We start from the raw sequence: 17,515 nt of genomic DNA, 5'->3' as shown, positions 1-17,515 counted from the left end.
GTTTGGCGTAGAATGACTGTTTTTAATTTTGGCAGGCAAAGGGGAACAATTCACACACACAACTACTTCACTTTTGGCAGGTAAACATAAGCAAAGGTTACTGAAGGTCTTTGAGCTCAGAAAGGAGCTCAGGCGTCCTTAATTTTTACATCTGTAATGCAGAGATGTGACCACGTGGTAAAACAGGTCAAAATGGTCTGGTAATATCAAGATTTTTCTCACCTCCTTGGCACATTTTATCTTCTCCAGAAACGTGTGAAGTTCCCTTGTCTCGGCATAAAGAGCTCGGCACACGGCCAGGTAATGGTTCGGTGCATCAGATGGGCTGGGCAGATGGGAAGAACATATCTACAGAAGTAAAAGGGACAAAACAGTCGATGACTAAAAGCTTTTTGGAGTGCATGACGTACGTAAATTGTGCATTTTAGCTCATTCCAAAGTATTCATCTCTTAGAAATACAAAATAATGTATTCTCATTGTTAAAATATAATACAACTGAGCATTTCATATCAAGTGTCTCATTTGTGTTTTTTGTAGTCAGAAAGAATCAGTGACTTATTTTACTTTTATTTCATTTTATTGTATTATTTTTTTTTTAATTTAATTTCTGACCTGTAGATTCTGTTTTTTGGCTAATGCAAAATTCTTTTCAAAGCACTGTAACATATACAGGTTCATTAACATTCACTAGGTTTGGGAAAATATGACCACAAATGAAAAAATAAAGTGCATCAGGATCCTTAATAGAAGCAAATGTTTTACATTTACCAGAATGTTAGGGGAATTACAAAATTAACCCCATTATCCATCAAAGCAAATGTGCATAAAAGGTCAGAGCTAATCAAGAGGTAGCTGTCTGATTTCAATTGTTTATTGGTCTGTCAACCAGCACCGGGAGGGACACCAACCTGAAAAAAGTTAAAGTCAGACAGGAAGACATTTTTATTCCTAACCGCATGCTGACAACATCACTGAAACCACAACAGTGAAAAAAAGAGAACAAAAATATCCAAGGTGAACCTGATGATCCAGTTAGTGGACCAATGTCTGACTAGCTCTTCCTGCACACCATTTACGGCTGTCCCCTTTCACATATTCCAGTGATTGGCAGAACAAAAGCCAACTGCTAGAGAAAAAACATGTCACCAAATTATGTCCAAGTGAACAAAGACGAAGACCAGATGAATGACATTGTTCTGATGTTTGTCTGATGGGCGTGACCGGGATGACTCGGAAAATTGTTTCTCAGATACATGACTCCTGACAAGTGAAAGTACCAGCAGCGAAACATGGCTGCATCAAGTATGCTGTTTGTACAAAAAACAATTATCAGGTTATAGGTGCTTTTTTCTTACTGTTGATCCTTTTACTTTTTTGTAACCCTGGTCTTTCAATGACATTTTTTTTATTAGATTTTAATCTTCATTTATTTATTTATCTCTAAAAAAAAAACAGAGTGTTTACACTTAGGCAGCTTAACTGCCTTTTATAGCCAGCAGCTACTTGTGGACCTTACGGTGTGACGACTCCCAACATATGGATTTATTTACACCTGGAGTGCTGATAATGTGTTGCTGCTCTGCTCTCTTCACAATTTTAACATAAAATGTAAATACAAGTTGGAGGACTCACATGGCCAAAATGAACATAAAGAGTATTTTATAGTAGCTGCATATTTACCTACTTTTGATTTATAATAATAAGTAGGTGTGCCTTTTCACTCGTATGAATTGACAAACATCAATGGCACAAGCACAACAAAACATTTTTAGGCTAATTATAGAAGTGTGAGGATTCTCTTACCCACAAGAAATGGCAAACAAACAACTTTCTCATGACTTAACATCAATACCTGCATCAGATCCGTCCACAAGCAAGAAGGTCAGCTGCTACATGCCAACATTAATCAACAAAAAGCTATTTAAATTTATTTTCAATAGCTCAATTGTACTTACTGCAGTGCAGCGAAAGGAGCACTGCCTTTTAAGGTCAAATGAAAACAAAAAGCTTCTGTGCCTTGAAAAAATGTATAAAAAGTTCCCGGTTCTCCCAATTAGTATTTGTATTATTATGGTGAACATTTAATGGCTAGTTTTGCACAACCTGAAATTTTACAGAGCTACTCCAGGGCTGATATTTAGGTTCGGTCGGTCTCTATTAGGTTTATTTATCATATCAATAGGTCCAAACTGACTTAACAAGGGGTTAGCCGTGGAGTAACAAACAGCATAATAGGCATTTAAAATTCATACAATTTTTAGAAATTCTCAACTCACCAAGAGGATGTCTCTGTAACTCTTGACGCTGCTCACTTCGCTGGCAGAGGAAACAGAGTCGAGTTCTTCATCCGCATCGGCTTCCTCACACTCGTCCTCTTCCTCGGTGGCCTCGTAGCCCTCGTCAGGACAAGGGTCGGTCTCAGTTTCCTGGATGTTGGTCATCATGTCGATCAGTCGCTCCAATGGCGGGCTGAGCTCTCGCTCTTCATTCTCTTTGAGGCCATAATCCAGAGCTTTGTAGATCATGACACCCAGGGAATAAATAACCTACAAAAGGATGTTGGAAGAAATTATTTTACTGAAGAAAATGTTATTTTTTTTCCTGAATGTCAACTTTATTCACAAGAGCACATCTCAGAGTAATTCAATAATTTCCTGTTTGCTTGCTGTGAAGTACTCCACTACTACGATCTTTACAGCTGACAACACAGTTTTACGTTTCGTCCTGTCTGCAAACCCTCATGGAATAATCTCACTGTATGTCTGAGAACAAGCAGAGCTCCACCACCTACAACAAACAGAGAGCGTCTGCAGAGTTAAGGCCACAGATCATGTCCTCAAACCCAAATTTAAAATAAAAGGCACCCATGTCCCTCTAAATTCGCTCATACCAGCACTGCTTCCTCTCATTAATGAGAGAGGAATGACCAGTCCATCTGCAGCATGTTCAAATTCTTCCTAATGTCTTAAACCACCACCAGACAAAGCTGTTCTTTTACTCCAGCAGGTCCAGTTGGCTTGCTGTGTCATGTCCTCTCCCGATGTCAACTTTAACCAAGTTATGTGGTAAATATTAATCTGCAATGGCCTTGAAATAAGCTTGGGAAAAATCGGTTAATTTATTCTCCAAAATATTTTGGTCCAGGTTGTTTTTTTATCTATTATAGGGATTGTTTATGGGCACATGTTTTTTATTCCCTTGTGTTATACAATTATCAAAATTGTATCTATCACAGGGTGTAGATAAAGTTTCACAACTTGTCGATAACTTTATCTTGCCAGTTATTGATGGCTCCAGGCTTGCATATTAACCCCCCACCCAAAAGAAAAATAAATAAATTCAGCATATTTGGGAAAAGGTGTTAGGGGTGTGGGTGGTTTTTTTATATCTGGCTTTTTAAATGTTTAAAATTTCTGAAAATCTGTGAATACTTATTATGTGTAGTGTGAACTAGAATTGAAAATCACAAATTTTATTAGTATAATATTTCCACAGTAATCTTTAAAAAAAAATAGCTCATGTTGGAGACAGTGAAGCAATTCTTTTATAAGAGACTTTACTCAAAAACAAACATGAATCAGAATCAGTGTTGCTGTCATTTTTAACACTCCCACGTCTGGATGTCTAGACAAAAAAAAGTCACCTTCATCAATAAAACAGACGTTCAAAGTGATAAAAATTGAAAGAATTTTAGATATTTACTATGGTGAGGACATTCTTAAATGGCATTAATACCATTTAAGAAAAAACAAAAGTATGCTGACATAATATTTTGAATAACCTGTGAAAGAGCTATTTTTGTCTCCAAGGGACCCAGGTGGAGCTCATACCCAACAGTTAAACGACGCAATGTTTATGTTTTCTTTCCATAGCCAGTTAATACAGCATTCTTACACGGCTGGTTTGCCGGAGACGTACTGTTCAGAGGGGGAGGTACCCAAACAAAACGCAGCGCTGCATGTGGGTGAAGCTTTTACAGATGCGGGAACAGTACAGCACCTGCCAGGAGTCTGGGAGTGTGCTGGTAAAGACAAGGGCGTTGACTGAGCCTGTGCAAACTCATTAACTTCAACAACAGAGAAGGTTGTTTCTCATAACTCATTCTGCAAACCACAAAACTTAAAAATGAGTTCTGTCGAGTAACACAGAGTGTTTGTTGGACTGATAAGGGTTCATATGTTATAAAACAAGCACATTCTCTCAGTTATTTAATGAAATAGTTAATTCTTCATAATAATTATTGTATCAAAGTTACTAGCCATAATCCTAAATATTGTATCTCAACAAACATTGTCAAAGCAGCATAAACAGATAAAAATGTGTTTCCCTTGTTCTAATTACTATGTTATTCTTTTTCTTCAAAGATGTATGCTAATTTTGATCATGACTTTTATGTATAAGAAAAAGATACCAATTGTAATAGTGTGCATTTATCTGTATGTGTTTTCGGTAGCTCAGGAACCTGAATACTGGTGGTTAAAATATTAAAATGAAGTTGCGATTTAGCAAATCAACAACAAAGGAATTAATTTAATGTAATTTAAGCACAAAACAGAACTGATTTTAGCTTTACAACATATAATAAAGCATAAAGTCAAAAACAAATTTTCCATATTCATCGTTTCCACAATACATATCCATTCTTAAAACAACCTGGAATAACAATTAAGTAAGTTCTATCTAGGATATGACAATTTAACAAACTGTAATTGTAACAAAAAACTTGTTTCCAAGGCAAAGAGGTCGAAATATTTCTGTAAAAAGTGACCTAAATATTTTCACTATTCATATCTGTAGAATGTTTTTGTTACTTTGAACAATGTAGGCTAGCTGGTATTTTCCTAAAGGAAAATGGGTGTGAACTTAGGAGCACCTTTATTTTTCTTGTTCACTTTTTTCAGTAAAAACTGAAACAAACAAGGGAACTAATCCAGGTGCATCAAGCATTTCTACATGTTTTAGGTGCAATATCTGTCAAATATAAAAGGTAAGAAAACAAATAGGAATATAAGCAAATATTAGGAGAATTCAAAAACTTTTTTTTAATCGATAAAATGGAAAAAGTTGCATAAACTTTCTGCTGCTGCTCTTCTTGGGCAAAGATCAGCTTCCCAGTGTTACACTGTTATTATTTATCTGCCGAGTACGGCAGAGTACGGCTGATAATCCTGTTCCAAGCCCAAAACAAATATCCTATTCCTTACTGCCTTGTTATGTAACATCATAATCCATCTGCAGGACATCATGCGCCGCAGCAGGCAGACAGGGGAGAGGAGGATGATAGCGTTACAGACAGCAAAGGGGGCTTTCATTTAACAAACCAAACAACTGAAGAAGTCTTACTTTCGTAATTCAAGAAACATGATTTGCAAAACTTCATTCACTCTGAACCTTTTCACATTTTGTCCCATTACAACCACAAACTCCAAAGTACTTTATTGCAATTTATGTGAGAGACCAACAAACATGGTCCACAACTTTGAAGTACAGAAAAAAAAAACACTTAAACACATAAATTTCAAGACATTTTTTACAAAAAGAACTCAGATGTGTGTGCGTTTGTATTCACTCCCTTTAGGGATTGTGGGAAACTTTTAACAAGACTTTCAATGGCTGGCTTCCTTTCAACAACGGTTTTATTTAAAGGGCATTATTTTGTTGTTGTATTATTATATTTTTAGAGTGTATGATGAATAATTGTCCTGTCAGATTCTCTGGGGTTAATACTAGGGGTGGGTAATATTTTGAATATATCATTATCACAATATCAGTGACTGCTTGGAGTGCAATGACTGATGGCTAATATATTCTAATTGTTATGAAAGTGCAATTTACATGCTAATCTAATATTTAGCTAGTTAGTCTTACAGCAGCAGATGTACAAAATAATAAAGTTCTGGAAGCACAAATGATTTACAGAAGAACGAAGAAAACTGACATATTTCACAACTGATATCATCGTCATTTAAAGGTAAAGAGAAGTTCATTTGAATGCAGTCCAAACTTTTCACATTTTTATTTCTTAAAAATAAAGATAAAAAAAAAACAGAACCTAGAGGAATCATTTTCTTTCCATTTCACTTGTTCGCTACTTTGTATTGGCCTGTCACATAAAACCCTCAAAAATGTCTGCTGCAAAATTTGGAAAAGTTTAAGGGGTGCCAGTACTTTTCTAAGGCACTGTAAATTGCTTAAAATAAAATACCGGTAATACTAAAATAACTCCTTCAACTAGTTCCTAATGGAACAACACCATGTCTGCCTGAGTTCTTTGTGTGGCATTAAATTTAAGAAGGAATGAAAAATAATTATCTTCCCAGCACCCAATCTGAGTGAAGGATGGAGCAGGAAGGTTATTAAAGCATGTTTTAATCACTCGTCTCAATCTTATATAAAGACATCTGACTTAAAGGAATAAGACAGGAAGTGAAGGCAGAGGAGCAGAAGGAAGAAGGAACTGCAGAGGCGTGGCGAACAAATATGTATATGATGGAAGCCTGGGTTGTAAAAGGTATATGGAGAATATTCTGTGAAAAACCACAATATGAAACTACGACGCGTCGAGCTGAGGTTGATTCCTGCTGCTTAATGATGATGATGAAGATGATGATGATGAATAACATCCATGCAGTACTAGTCAACTGCAGGTAGCGCAGGACATCTCCCACTTTTTAAATGCTTCGTAGGTAATGCGGCAGGATGAGTCACAGGAGCACCGAGACTGAACGAGAGCACCAGTTTCCTGAACCCACAAAGTTCAGAAAAAGGTCAAGCATCATACAAAATGCAGTCAGAATGTCCTGCAGCTTCCCTCAAAGACGACTCGCCTCGCAGTCTAGCATTGGGGGTCACAGTTTTAGGAAGAACGTAGTGATATCAAGCGAAAGCATTCTTGACATTCAACAATACGGTGCTTTTTATTTAAGAACCCTCTTTGTCTGTGTCTGGAATATTTCCTGGTGAAGCAATGATGAATAGTAGTGGAATGTTCTGTTTATGAAAGACTTCATTCTCCTGAAGAAAAAGATGAGCTTAAACGTGATCCATTGACCCATAAGCTCAATAGTGACGTGTTTTCATGAAAATGAATTATGAATGGGCTACAGCATTATATAAGTATCTTTTTATGTTTATTGATACTTGATTTAATATTTAATGATTATGTTGTTAATATAGTTTGTGTTCATTAAACATTTTTTTGCAATGTTAACACAGATTATGTAGGTAAATTCGGAATGTCTTACTAGGGTAAAAATACATCTGGATGTACTTCATAAATGATCTCCAGACATTTGCTCAGGATTTCCTTCTTGTGAACCATTAATTAATTGACTTTATAGCTGTATTACTTTGTGTGGATCCCAATTTATCTCATAGGTGAAAAAAAAAAAACCTACTCTATGACATACAGTAGAAACGGTATATAACTGGGTAAAAATTAATCCTTCCTACCTGACCTGCTGATTCCAATTTTGGCTGATAGATTTTTTTGTTTATATCTGCTGAACGTGTCAGGTATTATAAAGTAACAACACATCTTCAATGTTCCAATTTTATATTGAAAACCATTAAACTATATCAATTAAACACTACAGACATCTGCCAGCTCTCTCACCACTAGATTCGTAGTCTGGTTGGTGCCCTGGAAAACAATCCCGCTGCCACCTTCTGATGAGGTACCGCCCTGGAAGGTTGCCCATGTCGCCCATACCAGAAACAGTCACTGCTCACCTCAGTATCTGATTTTCAGACATTTTCAGCGGTAGATAAGCTTGGTGGGTAAGATCTGTAATGGAAAATTTTATAAGGTGTTCCTCACCCCTCTTCTGCTTCAGGTTATCTGCATAGTCTCATCATGAGATTGATCAAGCTGCTCTCCTATAGACTTCTACAGTGCCGTATAACAGCAGGAGCTCCTTGATCCTAGAGACTACCTGTTACTTCCTCAACGTAGAACTTATCTGCCCTCTTTAGCATCAGAGAACAACCTCCTTTCCTTAACAATAGACAAATGGCCAGACCATCTGTGTTGGGCTCCACAGAATTGTTGGTACATAACAATCAGGGATTCACACCTATTGTCCAATCAAGTCTCTCTTCTCTGACCAGAACCTATAAAAGGAAGCCAGATCCACTGTTGGTCAGAGCAGACTTGACAGACTCCTTTGACTCTGTATTTCTGTTCTCACCTTGCAAGGGCTTTAATAAATTTCTTATTTTCTTCTCATCCACTCTTGTTAAAGTAATTTTTTCCACAACAGATCAGATTCAATTGTTAGTATCAGCCAAGTGCAGATCACCCAAAATTAAGAAAATTGGTGCCAATCAATCAGTGCATGTCTAAATTTGGCTCCTATTTGTCAGGAACCATTTACCTATGGGTACCAACTATATAAAGAACAGCTCTTCACAGAAAGCCATGCCAATGTGAGGTCTGTATACCAGTAAAACTATGGTTTCAGTATGAGAATAAGCTTTTAAACATCAGCTAATCCTAACACTAATACAACCTAGAAATTAGACCAGCTACCAGCTTACATACCAGCCTTTGAACATCCAGTGTGTCTGACACCACATTGTTGGTGTCAACTGTGGTGCATCTAAACGCCAGCACACCTTTTCACTTGAATGCCTCTCTTTGACATCCTAATATGCACAAGCACAAAGGCTCTCATTCCATCTAGGTACCTTCAAGACTGAAAGTTATTTAGCACAAAACATTCTTTGTTCACAACTTATTCATGAAATATTTTGAGTTATTTAAAAGCAGACTCATTTTATGGTTAAAAAAAAAAAAAAAACTTCAGCAGAAGTACAATTTCTAGAAACGGGATAACATCACCACACGTTGCTATCGTTTGAGTTCAAGGAGCTGCCAGATGAGCAGCCTCCGGTATTCGCTGCAGCGGTAGAGCAAAGCCATCACAACACAGACAGTTACATAACGGCAGCTGAGAGGGCGTCCACTGCGGGAGCGGATGCTCTGCCTCCCGTCCTCTGCGATAGTTCTTGGCGGGACAGAACGCGGTGCGGCTCTTTCATATCTGCCGGTCAGAAACCGTTGAGCTTGCAGACATCTATGAAGTCAACTGGAAACTGCTGAGGCCTGGGAACACGTCTCCCAGTGTCAAACAGACCGTTCTGATGTTTCAGGGAGTAGTTTCTGTACGTCACCACAGCGCTGCTGACAGAGTAAAAGCGGATCCTTTGACCAGAGCTTCAGAGAAACTGTAATAGAGCTGTTTGAGACTAAATACAAAGACCCACTTATTTATTGGCATTCCTAGTAAAGATCTGTAAACAACCATAAAATCATTTTATCATTGTAGGACATTTTCTTTTAGCAACTTTTCAAAACAGGAAAAACAGCAGAATATGCTATTTCAAAAAGGCCAATGTGTTGATTTTTATAAATCAAAATTGGCTACAAGAAAAAAGCCATTTATGTCAACTAGGCCATATTTGTAGTCATTTTATGACATTTGTTAAAAATTTAGAATAACTGGAACTGTGAGAACCAAGGCTGGAAGACGACTGAATTTACCTCATACCGAGATGATGAGAGGTTAAAAAAATCTCCAAAGTTCACAGTTAGAGAATTGCAATGTGTGGCATCTTGGGATCACACGTTTTATATAACAGCTGCTTATTTTAGGGCTTCTGCACACATCTTTTACCAGAGGTGCAAATGCTTGCAGAAAGTGATGTATGCAATCAATTTACACTCCTGAGGAGGAAACTGAAATCATCTCTCTGCTCTGGCAGCGTCAGGAGAAATAAAAATGAAAAGATCTCTTCAGTCCAGGATGAAGCCGTAGTTAAAAAGTTACAAAAAATCCATTACAGGCTCCCTGTCAGAGTGTGCTTTCTGTGAATGTTTATGTATAGGCAGAAATATCGTTCCTGGGACCGTTAAGGGAGCCAGCTTTTAAGCAAAGCCATCAGTGTCACAAAAATCAATTGATTGATTTGGTTAAAAAGTAGAGTGTAACCTAATGAGGTTACTGGTTCATGTCAGGCAGAAAGAGACATATAGAGAAACAGACAAGTTTATCTATCGTGTAAACAAGGGAAAAATTATTAGCCTTTAGCAAGACATGAAAGTGCACAGCAACGGGTGAGGGAGGGGCAGCCCTGCCCCAGGGACAATTCTCTGACCTCTTTTTAAATTTACTTTAAGAACAATATGAAGAAAATCCTAACTGTTTTTATTCGTAAGTTTTGTAGCTTTGGTATACCTTAATACCAGTAACTGCCTCGTGTCTAGGAGAGAAAAACAAGAGAAAAAAAATCTGTTTCTTCTTCTTTTTAGAAAATAGCGCAGTCTGACATCACAGCTGACGAGCATGACAGACAGTCTTTGTGGCGACGGAGGTCATAGCTGGCAGCGGGAGCTGTCCAGAAACCTCACATGCAGTCACTGTTCCACCAGCTGCAGTTCTGGCTCACTTAGTCTCCACTGACCAGTGAAATATGTCGTCTTTAATATGATTTCTAAACATTCTCCTGCTTTAATCTGGAATATACGAGCCACTTAATGTGAAACTCAGACGTTTATCATCCGTCTTTGGATTCACCTCAAATGTGTTGGTGGAAAACTAACAGTGTTCGCCTCAAAGTAAATTTCAGGGACCTCAGCATTTCCGGTAAACTGGAGTGCCAGTAATAGGATGCTAAAGCTAATCACACCTTAATCTTCAACTGAGAACAAACTAGGTTAAGCTTGTTTTGTCTGAGCCCGAGAAGAAGGTGCACGGTACATCATAATACACCCCTTTGCCTCAAAAAAGCCTCAAGACTACCTTTAGTGTCTGTAAAAACTATGCAGTAACTTAGAAGTACTATTGAGTTTATCAACTCTATACAGCTAAAGACAAGCTGAGGAATCAGAAAGCGAGACGCCGGCTGACCCACCCTCACCAGAGTCCAGAAACATAACAAGCAAGACCAAACATAAAGGACATGGGATGGCCAGTTCTGCCCCAGTAAACGAGGCAATGCCGTGAGAACGGCTGGATGTTACTAATTTTCCCTAATTGTTCATGAAGTAGCCTCAGTCAGGGAAAAGTGCAAGGGAAGATTTCCAGTTTCAGTTATTCAGCAGACACTTCAGGGGAGAAAAACACACACACACACACACTTGACAAAAATATAAACTTTGAACCAATCTGAATAAAGAACACAAGTTTGCACCTTGGAGGCTAAATACCAAAATAAAATTGAAAGTAATTGCCAGTGACCTAAAATGAAAACTTAAAGTAACACTCCACAAACAAATCCAGTTAACTATAATCAGTATAAAAATATAGAGGTTTCCAAAAAAAGCATTTAAAAAGATGATAGACAAAGGGATTGAGTGACTAATTTTGACCAGCACAGTCTCTATACCACATATCACTGCACACTGCCAGTCATCTGGCTGAAAGAATGCTATATATCTTCTTTTTTTTTTTTACAAATTGGACAAAGACATATTTACTTTGGATTATTTCTAGTAAGTAAAAACATGAAGAGTCATTGAGTTAAAACCAAAGGAACACCACCCATTATTACACTACAAAGGTAAGACTGTTTCAAATCTACAGCTGGCAAGAGACGAGCTACTTGGCTAACACCAATCAGATCACACTATTTATAAATGGTATTGCTATTATATTTTTTCCCTTAAATTTTTATGCTGTTACCCTAATAAGTTTCTTATATTGCAGGAATCTCATACCAGCCTATGTCTCACATTAGCTTTTTTGTGCGAGTGTTTGTAGATGTTTTTGGATCTTCCAAATACATTCTATTCTGTTTCTTTTGTTTTTCCATCTTCACAATCAATTTCAGTGTTTACTCCCATCATCTTTCTACACTTTTTGTGAACTCCACCTATGATTAACCTGTGGCACTAAAAATAAAAAATACATTTTTACAGACAGACAGGTCGTGCACTGAGGCTTCAACCGCATTATTGACTTTGTGCGACTGTCACGGTATCCTACCGCTTAAACCTGCCTTTGTGCAAGGTGTTATTTCCAAGTAAGAAAAGACAAAACAAACACACCCAGTCGCTGAGACAAGGTGTAAGCAAAACCAAACATGCAAGGATGCAAGGAGCAGACCCTTGTTTCGACCAGCTGAGACATTACTTCAAACCAACTAAAGCAACGCCTGCAAGCGGATGACAGCCATGTTAGGCATATTTGACCAGTGCTTAAAATAAAAAATAAAAAACACAACACCGAGCAAAACCAAACAAGTTGTAAAATTTTATGCTGATTGGCCATCAGCTGAGGTAGCAACAATTATAGCTTGAGCATAATTGGACAAAAAAAAAAAAAAAAATCATCATACCGTACATACCGGGCATCACATGAACGAGAATGCAAACAGGAAGGACAGTGAAAACACTCCAGGCCAAGAGATGGCTGTGTAATTAATCTGTGTGAACAGCATGAAGTGCTGAAAGACTTCATCCTCCAATGAATCTGAACTTCATTTGCACTCAAGAAAAAAAAATGCATGACTTTTTTGAGATACAAGTCATTTTTTTTAATACAAAAATAGAAACAAGGCAATTATTCTTTCAAAAGATGATACATGGTTAGTGAGGGTTTTTTTGTATAGACTAATAGAGAAAAAAAACAGAGAAAGCAAATATCCCATTTGTGCACAGGTACACATTCCAAAAACAATAGCAGTCTAAAGACCAGATAATTCGCTTTTTTATTCCAGCACGGATGATCACGAGGAATTCAGCATCTCCTCACTTTGACTTGGCAGAGGGTTTTATGTTTTTCTTTACACTCGGTATAGATAATATAATAACACAGGGCACATACCAGCTTATTTCTTGCATAACTTCACGGTAAAGATGCTTTGTATATTTGAAGCAAAACCAGGCGGTAACAAAACAGCAAGAGTTGAGCTAATTGACGGCAGCCTGCACAATGTTCCAACCTGCATGAAGGAAGAAACTGATGTTAACTCACCTCTAATGACGTGCACGCTGACTGGTACTCATCTGTAATGAAAAAGCAGAAAAGGAGGATTATTCACATTCAGTCAATGAAGCGGGTTATTTATTGTGCATGTAGCTACTTGTAACCCACCGCAAGGCAGATACCCCATCTGAATTATTCATGTAGAGGTACTGGACAGTTATGAAATGCATTTTTAGCCACACAAATGTTAGAATGCATTAAATATCTAATAAATGTGTAATTATAGACAGTGGAAACTTGACAGAGAAACACAGAAGGAGCTGATATACATAACCACTAAAGAGCAGAGAAACAACGAGTGAATAAATTATTACGTTTTACCTGTAGATAAATCAGAAAACAGAAATCCAATCTTGCTAATGGAAAACATTCTCAAAATGTAAAACCAAATTTAAGAAAAATAACAGGTTGGCCTCTGACTGAAACAAGAGAGCGGGTTGATCATTACCTATGCGCTAATTTAAGGTACATTCAGATGAACCAGCTTTACACCAGAGATAGAGATCTGACCAAAGTGCAGATGACATGAAGTCACTGCGCACACTAATGCAGTGCAACAATAAATCAGTGCATATAAATGACACATTTTGTAAAGATATAAGATGCCCATTTTATTGGAGACAATCATCCACTATAACTGACCAAGGAGAAATTACATTCCTGGTTCATCTAAAACAAACAAACAAAAAAAAAAGGTTAAGATTTTGACTTTCGCTGGTGCATAAATTTGACGTAACAGAATCTTATTATTCTGTTAACTGCGATTCAAAATGGGACAGACAAAAGCAATTTATTCAAATAAGGCAGATCTGTGCTAAAAGATTGGAGAAAATTGTAGAAAAGAAAACAAAAAGTTTGAAACAACTGAAACCATCTACATGCCAACAGATTAGAAACACACAGAAATTGTTCAACCATCACATATATAAATGTGTGGAGCTTTTTAAATGTTTCAGAAACTTTAACTGAAAGATTAGGATTGTAGTCCAGCTATGAGCATGAACAAAGAATGAAAATGTGGGAAAGCACCTTATACTCATTAAGTACGGTGATGGAACTGTAATGATGTGGGCAGGATCTTACTGGTCCTAAGGTTTTAACATTGATATTAACAGTTGATGAAGTTCTGTTGGTATCTTAAAACCTTCTCATTAAAATAAACCAAGTAACTAAATGAATTCTCAATTATTTATGTGGACGTTGTTGTCAAGTCAGAAACAAATGGACACACAAGTAGAGTCTTTAATTGGCAGTTTGTGGACAAATTTTCTCACATTCTCCATGTGAATTGATCCATTTGCAAATGTAGCCTCTCTCATCCGTTCAGCAAGAAAATATGACCTAGTTTTTAAAACTGTGTAGCCCTTTGTCCTGTCGGCTATTTGTCCCAGGCAGGTCTGTGTTGGCTGTGATCAGAGCACCGTGAACAGGGTTTTCAATTCTCTTAGAAAGTTTTCACATTTCGCCACATTGTGTCCACATATTAGGAGATTTTATGCTACGAACTAACAACACAAGGTAGGGCATATTTATGTCTTTTCCATTAACTCTGCAGAGGACACGACAAAAATGTTAAAGACGAAAACTGAACATGCAATTTTCGTCTTGTGGAGAAAACTAGCATTAATATGATTTCTCTTAGGTGAGAGATGGCGGTGGTAGCATCATCATGTAGGGGAGATGCTTTATTTTTCAGCAAAAAGGTTTGTCTACAAAGAATTTCTACAAGGCCACACTTTTCAAATACCATTTTATGTTGATCCACTGCATAAAATAACAATTAAATACATTGAAGTTTGTGGTTATACCATGTGAAAATGTGAAAAAGTTGAAGGGCTATGAATGTTTTAGCTAAGCACTCTGCGGGACATCTTAATACAAGATAATATCAGCAGAAACCATCAGGCTTAGGGTTGGTTTTCTGGGAGCTTTGCCAAATCCAACCACCTTGTCACTGACTCATGCGTAGGTTGCAAAAACATTGAGTTTCAGATGAATTGCAAGCTTCTTTTTCTTGCTACTAGAGACTTAATAGGTCTCACATCCCTCTCATCACCAGGCCTAATAAGAGTCAGAACAGAGCCCAAGCTGCCCTGAAATACCCCAGCCAAGAGCTAGAGGAGTGAAAACGACTCCCCACAAAATCTCCAAACTTAATGTACTAAGAGCTCTAAAGCTTGTGCTTCCAGTCATCACTTTCAGTTCTATTTTTGGTAGAGCAAAGACGCTCAAATGCACACACTGAATCTGCTTATTCTGTGGGAATCAGCGCCAAACACGGCAGTACAAGAAGCCGGACTAAGAGGCTGGAAAGAAGGAGGGATGTGACGAAGCGGGGAGGAGAAAATCAGAAGGCATGTGGCAAATATGTTCCCAAGAAGGATGAGACAGAAGCCGAGAGCCTAAAGCTGTCATAACAAGCCTCCACCTCCTTCCACACCCAGCTTTATCGCTCACATATTCGTGGAATGCAGTTACAATGCCACAAGCTTTTGACGCATTGAGCACACCTGCTAACACACCTGAGCTGCTTCAGTACCAAATCCAGTAGATGAAAGAAAATGACATCAGACCTTCTGTGATAATTTTCCCACTTAAAGGTCTAATACCAATGGGATTTGCTAATTAAAATGCTCTGAGACCATCCTAAATATCATTATTTTCTCAAACTGTAATGCCTAGATTCTTAAAAAAAGCAAATGTGTGTTTTCAACAAGGTGACAATTAACACATCGCAAGTAAATTGATAGTATAACTAATGGGAATGGGGCTGGGAGTTGTTCTCTTCCACATGTGTCAAACAAGAGAGTCAGTTTTTCATATATTTACTTTGAAAAAGTAAAATGCAGTTTAAAGTTTTAAAGACAGTTGATGGAAAAAAAGAGATAACACTTATCTTTTAAACTGTCAATGTGATACATTTGATTTAGCTTTTAGTCAACGTTCAGTAATTAAAGAATGTTTATTTTATTTCTCCTTGTTTCAATCTGTACTATTTTTGCACTTTTAGTTTGGCAGTGTATTGATTTAAAATGATGGTATGACTATACTGTCCAAAAATTGGAAGTAATCTGAAAATCTTTGTCTATCTGTAATATCTGCTCATCAACATGTCTCCTCTGTGTAGTTTTTTCCTTCTTTCCCTCAGCTCTTTATAACTTTTGTTTTGTTTTTGTTGCTGTTTGTCATCACCTCATTTTTGTACTCTATAAAGTACCTATTTTTGCCTTTGTGTTACATAACAAGTGCTCTATAAATAAGTGCCGCATGACGAATTAAATGAATATTTACAACAGATTCAAATGTAAATTAAATTAGGCAATTTTTTTTTTTGCTTAATCAAATCAATAATTTTTGATCACCAAGCTTTAAATCTAGAATATTTTATGAACTTACTTCCTTTGCCCTGTGTTTTAAAGTTTCTTCAGGGATGTTTAAATCCCATTCTCCAGCTCAAATCTGTATCAACATTAATAATAGGCCTGGTGGCAGCTATATGACTAATCTGTCCCTGGCTTCCAGCCAGTTTCTCTCCTGATGCAGGCTAAATTGCAGGGATATGGCCTTGAAACAAGGCGCTCTAACATTTTTGAATATATCACGTGGTTTAGTGTTTACTGAAGCTAACTGACCACTTTGGGCTTCAAACAGGCATTCATCAGCTGCAGCCTGCATGATTAAGCTGCCATATTCACTAAGATTGCAGTGGAAATATAACATTATGTTGTGAGAACTAAACCTGAGTGTAAACATTTCAGAAAGTATACATCTTTGCCTTAGATTTACCAGCAGTTATCGGTGGTCTATGGTTTATTATTAACAGCCGTATTAAGCGCATCTAAACACATTCACCACATGGCTGGAAGCAGACAACCACAACAATATGGCCTCTTTGTGGGGATGCTCCGTTCATTCGTTACGCTGGGGTGGATGTGGAGATTCGTTGAAATTCGGCCCTTGCAGTTTACCTTTTTGCCAGTGTAAAATAATCCCGACAACTCGTCCGGTCGGGCCTGCTTTAGTTACCTGTGGTGCCTTCAAAGTGCAGCTTGACAGCCCCGTCTCTTCCGATCCTCACATTCCCGGGTCCATCGATCTTCCTCGGGTAGTCCACCGCCGAGGAGCCCGCTGCCTTGGATGAGCCTCTCCGTCTGTGTTTCTGCGCTAAAGTCCGACAGCACTGGTAGCACACTGCCCATGCCTGTTCCTCGTTTATCGGCTGGCTGTACAGAGTCAGAATTTCATCCAGGGACAAGTCCTCGGATCCGTCTCCGCTGTCCATGCTCACGTCTCCGCGGTTCAAATTCCGAAGAATGGTCGGCGAAGAAGAAGACAGCGTCCCCTCCTTTCTCCCGGGTCGCTTAGCCATTTTCACACCATCTCTTACTTCCTAATACTAAGAAAGAATTACCAAAGAGTGAATGTTGTTAATGTTTCTGTGTTACATAGTCAAGTTTCTCTGAATCAGCTGGTGACCGTCCAGTGACTCGGTGATGTGCGCTGACTGGAGTGACGGAGGATCACC

At 38.0% G+C, this 17,515-nt stretch overlaps 1 protein-coding gene across 5 annotated transcripts in view; it reads right to left on the bottom strand.

Moving 5' to 3' along the window:
- The window catches only part of spire1a (spire-type actin nucleation factor 1a), a 31,035-nt gene extending 13,520 nt beyond the window's left edge, over positions 1–17,515 (bottom strand). For all 5 annotated transcript variants that reach the window (XM_032580811.1, XM_032580810.1, XM_032580812.1 and 2 more), the window contains exons 1-4: positions 17,017–17,515; positions 12,979–13,010; positions 2,278–2,547; positions 223–348 (exon numbers count right to left, since the gene is read on the bottom strand). In XM_032580811.1, coding sequence (XP_032436702.1) covers positions 223–348; positions 2,278–2,547; positions 12,979–13,010; positions 17,017–17,359 — 771 coding nt within the window. In that variant the 5' untranslated portion in view covers positions 17,360–17,515. The remainder of the gene's footprint in view (positions 1–222; positions 349–2,277; positions 2,548–12,978; positions 13,011–17,016) is intronic.

Source organism: Xiphophorus hellerii, chromosome 13 (genome assembly GCF_003331165.1).
Source record: "Xiphophorus hellerii strain 12219 chromosome 13, Xiphophorus_hellerii-4.1, whole genome shotgun sequence".
NCBI classification, from domain to species: domain Eukaryota; kingdom Metazoa; phylum Chordata; class Actinopteri; order Cyprinodontiformes; family Poeciliidae; genus Xiphophorus; species Xiphophorus hellerii.
The sequence above is the reverse complement of the archived record's forward strand: the minus strand, read 5'-3'. Positions and strand labels throughout refer to the sequence as shown.